The 11,735-nt window shown below is 46.4% G+C and overlaps 1 protein-coding gene across 5 annotated transcripts in view; it reads right to left on the minus strand.

The window, feature by feature from the left end:
* Positions 1-509: 509 nt before the first annotated feature.
* KCNN3 (potassium channel, calcium activated intermediate/small conductance subfamily N alpha, member 3) overlaps positions 510-11,735 on the minus strand; it is a 184,602-nt gene continuing 173,376 nt past the window's right edge. For 2 of the 5 annotated variants that reach the window (XM_011987429.1, XM_011987431.1), the window contains exons 7-8: positions 10,245-10,314; positions 5,216-6,050 (exon numbers count right to left, since the gene is read on the minus strand). In XM_011987429.1, coding sequence (XP_011842819.1) covers positions 5,754-6,050; positions 10,245-10,314 — 367 coding nt within the window. In that variant the 3' untranslated portion in view covers positions 5,216-5,753. Of the gene's footprint in view, positions 725-5,215; positions 6,051-10,244; positions 10,315-11,735 lie in introns of those variants that run through there. The other 3 variants (XM_011987428.1, XM_011987432.1, XM_011987430.1) reach the window with 2 other exon arrangements.

Below are 11,735 nucleotides of genomic sequence, written 5' to 3' on the forward strand. Positions count from 1 at the left end.
GCCTGGCAATCACTAACAGTGATGTGTACTCAGAAACAGTCATTGGGAGAGCAGGCTGACAGTCGACCTGCTAAACACTAGTTTGATACAAAATGTTAATTGAAAGTTACAATATATTTTATAATATATCAATATATTTCATATTTAAAATAAACTGTTATACTTTCTCCTATCATTAAAAAATAGCAAGCAGTACAGAGGCAAGATGCAAATTCATATTAAAGCTCATCTGATTCTGAATATAAACACTTCAGTTTCTGAGCTTGCCATGAAAATGTTTCCTCCATTAACATCCTGTCATTCTCTTTTGTTGTTCTCGTGGCCAGTGCAGAATGGAGAGTCTGGGACCAAAATTGAGTTGTTGCGCCATTAAAAAACGTATCTGATGAAGGTGGATCAGTCTTGGGTCAGATTCAAAAATTGAGACAATATGACACAGCTAGAGAATGTTGTTTATTCCTTGTCCTTCTTGTGTGAAGCTGGACGTTGGCTGCTTCGATCCGATTCAGATATATATTTGTACTTTTTCTTTTTGGCTATAAATGTCAGCATCTCTTTGGGATCCTAACTGCAGGTTGGTGTTGAATTTTGTGCTTTTCCTCCACCAGTTTGGTTGGTCACGATATCTCTTTTGCTTGTTTCAACACATAGCCCAGGCCCAAGATTACAGCTTCCAGGATACATTTTTCAGGTGTGTAAACAACTGTCACAGGGCACTTGGCACCTAGATTTGGAGGTCATATGTTGAAGATTTGACAATGGTTTTGTTCAGAGGGAACTCCAGTTCATGTTTGGGTGTTTCCAGTAATGGCGTAAAACAAAAAGATCACAGTTATATTTCTTCTATCTGTATATATGTATATACCATTGCGCTGAGTACTTTTTAATAAGCTGTGGTCTGTTTCAATAAAAATCTACATATTACTTGTTTAACAGGAGTTTAACGTTAATTTCTATTCATGCAGCCTGACACAAGCTTTCTACTACCACAAGCAGACAGTTACTATTGCTATCCCTGTAAACTTCTTTCTCAGTGGTGTTAATGATCCCATTTCCCTAATGTTGATTTTGGCGGCAGTAGAGAAGGAAAGGATACTGTCTGGGGCATCATCAAGCCCACTGACTGCAAGGGGAGAGAAGGGGCTGTTCGTGCCTACCGGGAAGTCACCAGATAGCTGTCTAAGGTACTGAAATCAAGCCCTGCAGAGTCAATAGGGATCCTTCCTCTGCTTCTAGCAACTCTCGGGGAAGAAGAATGAATGTAGAAAACTGGAAACATATTTTAGGATTTAAAAACAGTAACTTAAAAATAGTAGTAACCTACTGGTAGTGCAATGACTTCACAGTATCTCAGTTGTGATACTGTGATGGGAGCAACACCGTTTGTCCTGGGATGAAACACTGATTCTTAATTTGGAGTGTACTGTTTGTTGAGTTGCACTCTGGAGGAGGAGGAAGGTTCTGGAACTATGTGCTAATCCCATATTTCTCCCTGCTGATTTTACCACTATTTAATATGCACTAATTACTTTTTGGTAACAATTGATTGCATTCAAACGTAACATCGAGGTGTGAACTAGACACAATCAGTCTGGGTGGCTGTTGATGACAAAGGTGATTTCATTTGTTCTGTATTGAATACTTTGTACTTAAGAATATTAACTATTCTCTTCTTTTTAAGTACAGAGAAATTGATGTATGAGGTGCTTATATGAATTGGCCAAAGATGTGGATCCAGTCTTAGATTTTTATTTATTCTGATTTTGTATGACTAGGTTTCTTCTTTTCCATGATTGTTTATTCATAAGGAAATTATAAAAATTTAAGGGGGAAATCCCCCAATATATTAAAATCATTACTTCTTCAATGCTCTTCCTTCTTGGCTTTTAATAATAAAAATAGCTTGTACATGCTCAGCGCTTGGAATTTACTTTTGCGTGCATTTTCTATGTCTCCTAATTCACAAGATTGTTGTTCTACCACTGGCCCCTGCTGAGGTCGGTCAGTGGTGACTTGGGGCCTTCCCCCTCTTGTTCTTTTGGATTGTATTAAGCACTTCTAGAGACATGATATCATGAAGTTATGTATTAGGAAGATGGCAAGAGCGGTTTGTAGACACTTTATGACAATTTATTATGATGATCATATATATGTGGCCTTTGATCCAAAGGTGAAGACTTTTATTTGGACTTCAATCTAAGGAGGAGTGAGCCCCTAGTCTGGTGTAATTTACCAACTAATGCTATGTCCTGAAATTCCACTGAGATTAGTGGTCTTAAAGTATCACAGTACATCCCTGACTTTACAGTACATGAAGCTATAATATGGCTTAAGCAATGGCGGGGGTGGGGGTGGCTCCATATTTCTAATTCAAGTGTCTAGATATTTTAGGGAATATTAGAGTGATTTTACCTGTCACTGAGTTGTCAGAAAGATTATAGTAGGGAATCTGCCATTGGGTCAGTCATCTAGGAGTGGGCAGATCTTGATCGGTACAGTATTGGAGTGAGGTTACCATAATTAATAGTTTTTACATATAGCTGATTTTTTTTTTCGAGATGGAGTCTTGCTCAGTCACCCAGGCTGGAATGCAATGGCACAATCTCGGCTCACTGCAACCTCCTTCTCCGGGGTTCAAGTGATTCTCCTGCCACAGCCTCCCAAGTAGCTGGGACTACAGGTGCCCACCACCACACCCAGCTAATTTTTGTATTTTTAGTAGAGATGGGTTTTTGCTATGTTGGCCAGGCTGGTCTTGAACTCCTGACCTCAGGTGATCTTCTCACCTTGCCCAAAGTCCTGGGATTACAGGCGTGAGCCACCGCACCTGGCTATGTATACCCAGTTCTTGAGCAGATTATTAAATCTCCTCCACCACAAAATGTGAAAATACGGTACCAGAAGGCATGACATGAGAATCCACCTGCCCCTTTTCCCATCTGACTGTGATGCTGAGGTGTGGTGGAATTAGCCAAAAGATGTAGGAAGAAAACTTGGGTGAGCTACACCCAGAATAATTAATACTTAAGTCATCAAGGGTTGATTGTACTTGCAGGAGAACAGGTAACTTTCCCACATAAAGCTGAAATGCTAATACAGAGAAATAGCCTTCCATTTGCTGTTACAGGATCAATGTGCAGGTTCGATCACTTTTTTTTGGAAGCATAAGTATTCTTTTGGCAAGAATAAAAATCATGTATAGCTATTGCACTACCAATAGGTCAATTCATGCTACAAATGTCCATGTGTTTCTAGGATGCCAGTGGCCACTGCTACCAGAAATAACTCCAATCACTCCCTTGACTAGTGTTGCTAGTTTGGTCTTTAGGGTTTAGCTAAGTGAGAGTATCAATGATGGGTTAAAGAAGAATTATTTGCAGACCACAATGAATAAATCACAGTCGATGCGCACTTTTGGCCAGGAAGAATGGCAGTGGAATCTTGCATGTCATCTGGTTGAAATTAAGACTAAATCTCTATATGTGCACACACCCACACTCACACCCCCACACACACATATCACAGGGTTACAGCAGAATGAAAACGGTGAATAGGAATCACTAGTTGAAGGCTGCAGGTTTAAATCATCAGGATTGGCACACTCAGATCAGCCCACCAGTGGTCTTCACTTTGTGAAATGGAACTAATGCCACAAGGAAACTGCATGGTTATTTCATCTGTTTACACATCTGCTTATATGTTCAGCTGAACTGTCACTGAAAACAAGAGCACCATTCTTGGGACATAAAACGAGGAGGGGAAACGTTCAGATAATCAACAGTTAAAAGAACAAGTAAAAAAATAAGCCAACAGCAGGTGTGGCATCTCTGGTATGCAAAACAACTAATGAAAGTGTTCAAAGGAATTATCAAGGCAAGCCATTAAGACTATAAACCATCAAAGGAGCAGCAGCAATAGCAAGAGACGGAAGAAGAAGGTGAGCAACAGACTAGATCTTCCTGAAAGAGTGGCCTTGGCTCGACAGTTGTCTACCTTGTGCTGTCCTTAGAAGAACAGGCCCAGTGCTACAGAAGAAAAATCTCCATGCCAAGCCACTGCCTTCAGAATGGTGATGATGTCTTCTTACAAAGGTAAACCCAAGATGACAACCACAAGCAAAAAAACCACTCTTTTGTTTTACCTTCAACAGATGAAATACTCCATACAGTGCCATTCAATTTCCCATAGGCAGAAACCAAAGACCTCAGAATGAGAAAGTGATGGTTTTCACATCACAAATGTTACATGTGGTCAGATTATGGAGCATTGAAAACATTTTTCAGTGCCTCTCGCTACACTAAATCTTGATGTTTCTGAAGTCTCTTGGAGTTTGAGATGTATTGGAATAGTTTTTCGCACCAAGATTAACATGGCACAGTAGGAACAGTCTACTGACAAATCCATGTCCTCTTACCTTACCCATAAGGTTCCCTAAGGGTTCCCTTCATTCTCACAATATTTCATTTTGAGATGACTTAAGGTCAGGTAGAAGGGACCACATGGGCCACTCTTCATCACTTCTTCTCCTAGCTCAGAGGCTCACAAGTGAGGCACTTGGCCCTTTTGCACTTCTAACATCTGGGGCTGGAAACCTGTTGCTGGATAAATACAGCTCAGCAAATCCCCAAACCATACTTCTATTCACTAAGGTGTTATGGGGTTGCTCCTGTTTGTGCATGTCTGCACACACACGCACAATTTCTTGTCCTCTCCCTCCACACATACAGACATACACCTAGTCATTGTGGTCCATCAAAACACAGCTTGTTTGGATGGAAGAAGAAAACTCTGCAGATGCTGTTATTTTTAGAAGCTTGCTTATCCCTCCTGAATGCCAACAATTTTGGCTTGGCATCCATTTCAAATCAAGCAAGGTGCATATCCAGGACAAAGCAATGTGCAATATGTCTGAAGGGACCCACATCTTCAGTGAGACTCAGAATGTGGCCAGAACTAGCTAACTACCTGAACTGAAAGCACCCCATGTTCAGATTCAAACCAACTCAACACACATGTAAGGGGTACCTATTGTGTGTAAGGTAAGGTGTCAAGTCCTTTTTTATTTGGATTAAGCTCAAATAAGAAAGGACGTGAACCGAATGTGGGATGTGTATGTGTGTACATGTACACGTTTGCAAACACACAGGTTTATGTGGGTATTAATATTGAGTGGAAAATCTGGCTTTTTATTTGTCTGTGTCTTTTTTTTTTTTTCTCAGTCTGATTTGGGTATATCTGTTTTGGCAAGTTGTGGGCAGCTCTCTTTTACTTTTGTCACCCAGAGGCTTCCGTAGACAAAAGGAAAGGAGAGAGGTGTGTTCAAAGACCCCCATGGCGAAGAGCCCATCCCCCAAGCCTGACACGACCCCCCCTCTCCCAGGGGACCCCTCTTCTGGACTGGCTTCACTGTTGGCTACTTCAGTGCATCTGACCCCCACCCCCCGCGTGAAGACCTGAGATTGAGCGTGGATTTCTGTTCTCCACCAACTCTGCAGCAAGGGCCCTGCCAGAGGCGTCGCTTCCTGTCATCTCCTCTTCCCGCTCCCAAGTAGAGGCACCTAAACAGAGATTAGATTTCTGGTTTCAAGGCATGTCGGACCAAGCACGCTGAATGAACATGAGTTAGTTAATTAGCTCGGTCTCTCTTCTTTCCGTTCCCTGGTCTGAATGTTCCTTGATGGCAAAGCGACCAGGAGAGAGTTGGTTTGCATCTTAAGACCTATGGGTAATGCTTCTGGAGTGGGGAGATTTATTTAGCAACTGCTTGAACTTGTGTATGGGGTCGGGAAGGAGGTGGAGCTGACCCCAATGGGGCTATCGGAGATTGGGGTGTGGGTGGTGCCCACTGCCACGCTGACACCCCGGGCCTCGATGATGGCAGACAGGAGCTGCTGCTGCTGCTGGCGCAGGGTGTCGGCGATGAGCAGAGGCAGGGAGTTGAAGCTAGCGGTGAGATGCTCCAGCTTTGACTCCAGGCTGCCAATCTGCTTCTCCAGGTCTTCGCTCCGGTCATTGAGTTCCGTGATTAAGTCATACATGACATTCTGCATCTGTGTGGAGAGAGAGAGGCGAGAGACAGGGAGATGACAGGTCATCACAGAGGAATCTGCAATGGGAGAAATGAAATGCCCTCCACAGTATGACAGGAGCCACTTCCACACCAGTTGATCTGGTCAAGGAAGGATACAGGCTTCTTTCCTGGGGACAAGGAGGCTGAAGTGTGCACATTTGCGTTTTCTTATTACAAAAATAATGAGTATTAATGACAGCATTTTATTAGAAAATATGCGCCGAGAGGGAATAAAGTGGCCCCTTTTTTTCTTAAATAAAGTGAGTCTCTAAATTGTCTCTTTAGAGACAGGGCCACAACCCCTCAGCTCACGTGGCTGCTGGCATCTAATGATTCCAGAGAAGACACTGGTGGGGAATGGACAGTGCAGTGGGTGTATAATTAGTAGGCCAGGGCTCAAGTACACATCTGCAGCTCACTAACAGTGAGCCCTCTGCCAGGCGCCTGGCCTTTCTCAATCTCAACTGCTTTATACAATTGGAGTTAATAATAACTATACACAGTTAGGAGTTACTGCACATCTCCCAACCTCTATTTTAACACAGCAGCCAGGAAGTAAAGTGAATTAACTCTCAAGCACAGTGCTTAGCCAAAGGGGCTGCCTTGCTAAGGTGTGGCCTTTCCCCTGTCTGATCCACAATGCCTCAGGGTGGGACGTCCCTGAAGGGCCACTCTGAAGGGCTGAGGTCTTTGTTGACTCTATCCCAGTTCAAACTCTCCCTCTGACCGATCCTGCTTCCCTCACTCCTTGGCAGGGGTCCTGAGGGTGCTCCCCGCAGAGCTCCCCAGTACCCCTCCTGCATTCAGCACTGACTCTCCGTGTTCCAGGGGTGCCGACCGATTACCAGTGCTCCTTCCCCAACATCTCGTGGCCCCCTTGTTGGTCTGCAGACTCTCAGTCTATGCAACAGATATTTTTCTCCCCGCAAATTAGCAAATGCCATCTTGGCTGTGTACATCAGACTTGGGAACAAGATTCATGGGCGTCTTCAGCCTCCCACGTGTCAGGGAGTGAGGCTCCTAGGGCGGCAATGCAGAGGGCCAGGCTGGTGGTCGCCTGGTCATCCCTGAGGTACTGTGGCTCTTTGGGTTTCTGGTGATCTGCCGGTGACACCCCAGTCCTATTTCACCTGAAATTTCAGGTTACTCTAGGAAGACGTGGAAACAATTTATGCCCCAGGGACCAAAGCAGCAGCAAGTAAGGTGAGAGGAAAAAAGAGGAGTAAAAGAAGATGTGAGAAGCTAGAGAAGAATGAAGGGGAGCAGGGATGCAAAATGCAGTGAGGCCTCCCCAGCAGACTCCAGGCCCCACGGGGAAATCACTGGGGCAGCATAAGGAAAGGTCACGAGGTGGCATGGAGATGGCCCTGCCCCCATGAGCTCCGCTGTGGCCAGAGCAGGACACTGTGTTGTGGATGCCCTTGGAGGACAGGACGACTTTAGAAGTGAAAGTACTCCCTTTATTAATCAACATGACAGAACCCCTTCGAGGCGCACATTCTTCCCGGAATGTGCAAAATCACCCATTTCATTTGACCACAGGGGTACCCTGATGAGCTCTGGACTCAGAGTCCAAGCCTCTGGGTCGTGGCCCCTGCGCTGGTGCTCACCAACTGCCTGTCTGTGGGATGGTCACTTTGTTCGTTTGGATCTTGGTTTCCTCATCTATATTGATAATCAGAACTACCATTTGCAAAACTTTATAGTTTACAAAGCATTTTCACAGATATCATCTTATTCGATCACCTGAGCCTCCGATGGTAGGAATTATTTTTATATTTCAGCTAAAGTAATTGAAGCAATCGGGGAAAGACTCCAAGCCCTCCCAGTTCTGCCAGCCTATAGGACAGCAATTCAATACAGACATAATATGTGGAGGCCACGTGCCATATTCTTAATTTAGAGAGGACCAAAGGGCAGGAGTGGGAAGGCGCTGAGTTGGGAGGCTACAGCACAAAGACAGAAAAGAGAGAGAACACGGCGTTATCGTCTCCCCCTGTTCCGTTGCTTGGTGACAGGATGCCAGGGGGAATATGGACCAGTGTGAAGTGTGCTAAGCTGCCGCCAGGACCTTGGGTGAGTCTCCTGGGAGGAAAAGACAAAGACTGGGCGAATGTCAGAGTTCACCTCCTCCCCAGATCTCCCCACGGGGGTTCTGCAGATTTTTTCCCTTAACTCTTTCCTGCACACTCTTTCTTTCCAGGTAACTTGCTCCTGGGTTATTTACAGCTTAGTTCCCCCACCCAACTCACAGGAGTGTCTTTCCAGTTCCCTGAGGGGTTCGCTTCACCCAGTCTGCTCTGTGGGCCCCATCTCTCCGAGAGGCCATGGGTGGCACTGCAGAAATGCAGGTTTGAAAGTTGGGTTTGCCCGATGTCCCCAGGGAACATCAGTCACAGCGTGTCCTGCAAGGTGAGAGGAGAGACAGGAAACACTGCTCCTCATACAAGAAACATCCTGGGGCATCTCGTTGGGCTGTTCCTGAAGCTCACAGGTGGGCCTCTAGCCCTGTTTGCTCCATATGACCCTCTTCCTGGCCAATGCTGATTGGTCCCAGGGTGGATACATGGCCCAAACTGGCCAATCATTTCTTCTCTTCTGAGAATTTAGAATTAAGACTAGTAGGGGGCCAATTAGTCTTTACCTGTGGCTAAAACTATCATATGTACTCTCTGAATTGGAGCCTGTTACAGTCTGTTGTGGGGACGGGAGGCATAGAGGGAGAGAACGAGAGGGAGAGAGAGGGAGAGGAAGAGAGAGACAGGGAGACGGAGAGAGAACTGAAGCAGTCACTTGTACAGAAAGAGACAGAAGCGATGGTGAGAGACCTCCTGGTTGTGGGGGCTTCCCAGGTCTGGTTCAAGTCAGTTCCTTCCTGCAGTCTGGCCACATGTCTCCTTTGAGGTTCTGCCTGGAATGAGACTCCCTTATATCCTTAGAATAGATTTCTCCATTTTTAAACCTAGTCCCAGCAGGTTTCTGATATTAAAACCAACACACCCAAAAACCTGAGGGAGTTCTCTCCTGCATGCCCACGTTCCACTCCCACCGCAGGCTCCTAGGAACCACCCTGCACTCCACGTGAACGCCCTCCTCCAAAGGCACGCAGGCCTGGAGGCTTCTCCCCAACTGTGCCAAGCCGCTTACTCCCCGACTGAAGTCCTCACAGGTTTAGGAGGCCCTTTCTTTTGTTCAATCCCTTTATTAAACAAGGCGCCTGCACGTGGCCCGACAACTAGTGATTTCTCTGATTGCACTCTTTTCAAAGGGTGCTTAATGTGCCTGAGGGAGTTTCTCTTGCTTACCCAGGGAATGTGTTCCATTATGATAATTGACATCTGCTGGAATGTTCTGCCAGCCTGGCCCTGGGCTGTACGCTTAATATACAATTCCTATCAAGAGGCAATGAGGAGAGTGGGCTGAGGTGGGGGAAGCCCTTTCTTCAGTGGCACCCACTCTCAGCTCTGCCAGCAGTGTGGCCTTCAGCTCCCTCACCTGGGTGATTTGCAAGAGGACAGAGTTTCTTTACAGTATTTATGGCAGCTCAGGGCCAGAAACAGAGCGGCAGAGTGATGGCGAGCCTCACGCCCTAGGACTCTCAAAGGAGGGTTCTCTCTTTGGGTATCTTCATGTTCCTTGTAGGCTATCTGCCTCTTGAGAAGTAAAGAAATGCACCCCTACACACACACCACTGCCACCAATTTGAGGCCAGAAAAACTGGTTGCTAAGGATTGCAGGATGCACAAAAATGAAGTTCCAAGTATCACAGCAAACCGGTGTGACCTGGGCAGTCAGCATGGCTATCGTCACCGTCTGGTCCTTGCTAGCATGCTTCACAGCCGTGCAAACTCAAGCCCAACCTCAGGAGTCCCTCAGTGTGCAGCTCATAAAATGACACAGGAAAGGTTCGGTCAGCTCATTCATTCCACGCAAAGACACACCTGAGCGATTTCACTTAAAAAACAAATGCCAAGTTTTAAAAGACCACAAGACATACCGGTAGATTGCAAATGGAACAAACTGGAGCATAGGTATTTTTGAACCAGGCAGAAATTTGTCTTTGCTTGCCTGGTCCTGCTCTGTTCAGTGCAAACCCAGCCAGGACTCACAGGTGAGCCTGAGAAGACTCGGTGTCTGCACGTTCTAGGGGATGTCTCCAGACATTGCCACTCACCTTGGAAAGGTCCACCAGTGTGTTGGCTTGGTCACTTAGCTTCCTCTGCTCCATCTTGACGCTCCTCAACCTGTGGGGAAGAGTGATAACAGGCAAGCCCTTCAAATTCATGCAAAGGCTTAGCCTCACCAGCAGATCCTCTAGCCCTTCCGCTGCCTCTGATTTTGGAACCCAGCATGGGGACCGTGAACCTGGGGAAGAACTGAGGCTTTTACTTTCCAGGGGCTTGTCACATCCCCCCAGGGGTCCCAACGCATGCTCACCTTCAGTCACTGGTTTCTTGCTATTCCCAGATCATTTCCCTGCCTCTATGCCTGGGCTGCGCCTTCCATCTTGAGTGCCTTATTCTCAATTTTTCAGGGGTTCCCCAAACCTCTCCATCAGAATAAATGTTTTCATCCTTTGCTCTTCCACTTTTAAAAACTCCCCCATCACAGAAAGCATCAGCCACAGTTTGTTTTGATTTGAGTTGCAATGCATGGGGGGTGTGTGTGTGTGCGCGCGCTGTGTGTGTGGTGTGTGTTCTGTGTGTGTGTGTGGCATGTGTGTGTATTTTGTGTGTGGTTTGTGTGGTGAGTGTGTGTTATGTGTGTTGTGTGTGTGCTGTGTGTGGGGGCGTGTGTGTGGTGTGTGTTTGGGGGCATGTGGTGTGTGTGGTTTGTGTGTGTGTGGTGTGTGTGTGGGGGCGTGTGGTGTGTGGTTTGTCTGTGTGGTATGGTGTTTGTATGTGTTGTGTATGGTGTGTGGGGGCGTGTGTGTGATGTGTGTTGTGTGTTGTGTGTGTATGGGGTGTGCGTGGTGTGTATGGGTGTGTTTGTGGCGTGTGTTTGTGGTGTGTGTCGTATGTGTGGTGTGTGTGTGTGGTGCATGTAATGTGTGTGGTATGTGTGTGGGGTGTATGGTGTGTGTGGTGTGTGTGTGTGTGTGGCGTGTTTGGTGTGTGGTTTGTGTGTGTGGGTGTGTGTGTGGTTATGTGGTATGTGTGGGGGCATGTGTGTGTGTGGTGTGTTTGGTGTGTGTATGGGGTGTGTGTGCGGTGTGTGTGGTATGTGTTATGTGTGTTGTGTTTGTGTGGTGTGTGGGGGCGTGTGTGTGGTATGTGTATTGTGTGTGGTGTGTGTGATGTGTGGTGTGTGGTGTATATAGTGTGTGTGATGTGTGGTGTGTGGTGTGGGGTGTGTGTGTGGTGTATATGGTGTGTGTGATGTGTGGTGTGTGGTGTGTGTGGTGTGTGGGGTGTATGGTGTGTGGTGTGTATGGTGTGTGGTGTGTGTGGTGTGTGGTGTGTGTGGTGTGTGTGGTGTGTGTGATGTGTGGTGTGTGTGGTGTGTGTGGTGTGTGTGGTGTGTGGTGTGTGTGGTGTGTGTGTGGTGTGGTGTTTGTGTGTGGTGTATATGGTGTGTGTGGTGTGTGGTGTGTGATGTATGTGGTGTGTATGGTGTGTGTGGGGTGTGTGTGTGGTGTTTGTGTGTGGTGTGTGGTGTGTGTGGT

The sequence above is a fragment of the Mandrillus leucophaeus genome, unplaced genomic scaffold (genome assembly GCF_000951045.1).
Source record: "Mandrillus leucophaeus isolate KB7577 unplaced genomic scaffold, Mleu.le_1.0 Scaffold310, whole genome shotgun sequence".
Taxonomy (NCBI): Eukaryota; Metazoa; Chordata; class Mammalia; order Primates; family Cercopithecidae; genus Mandrillus; species Mandrillus leucophaeus.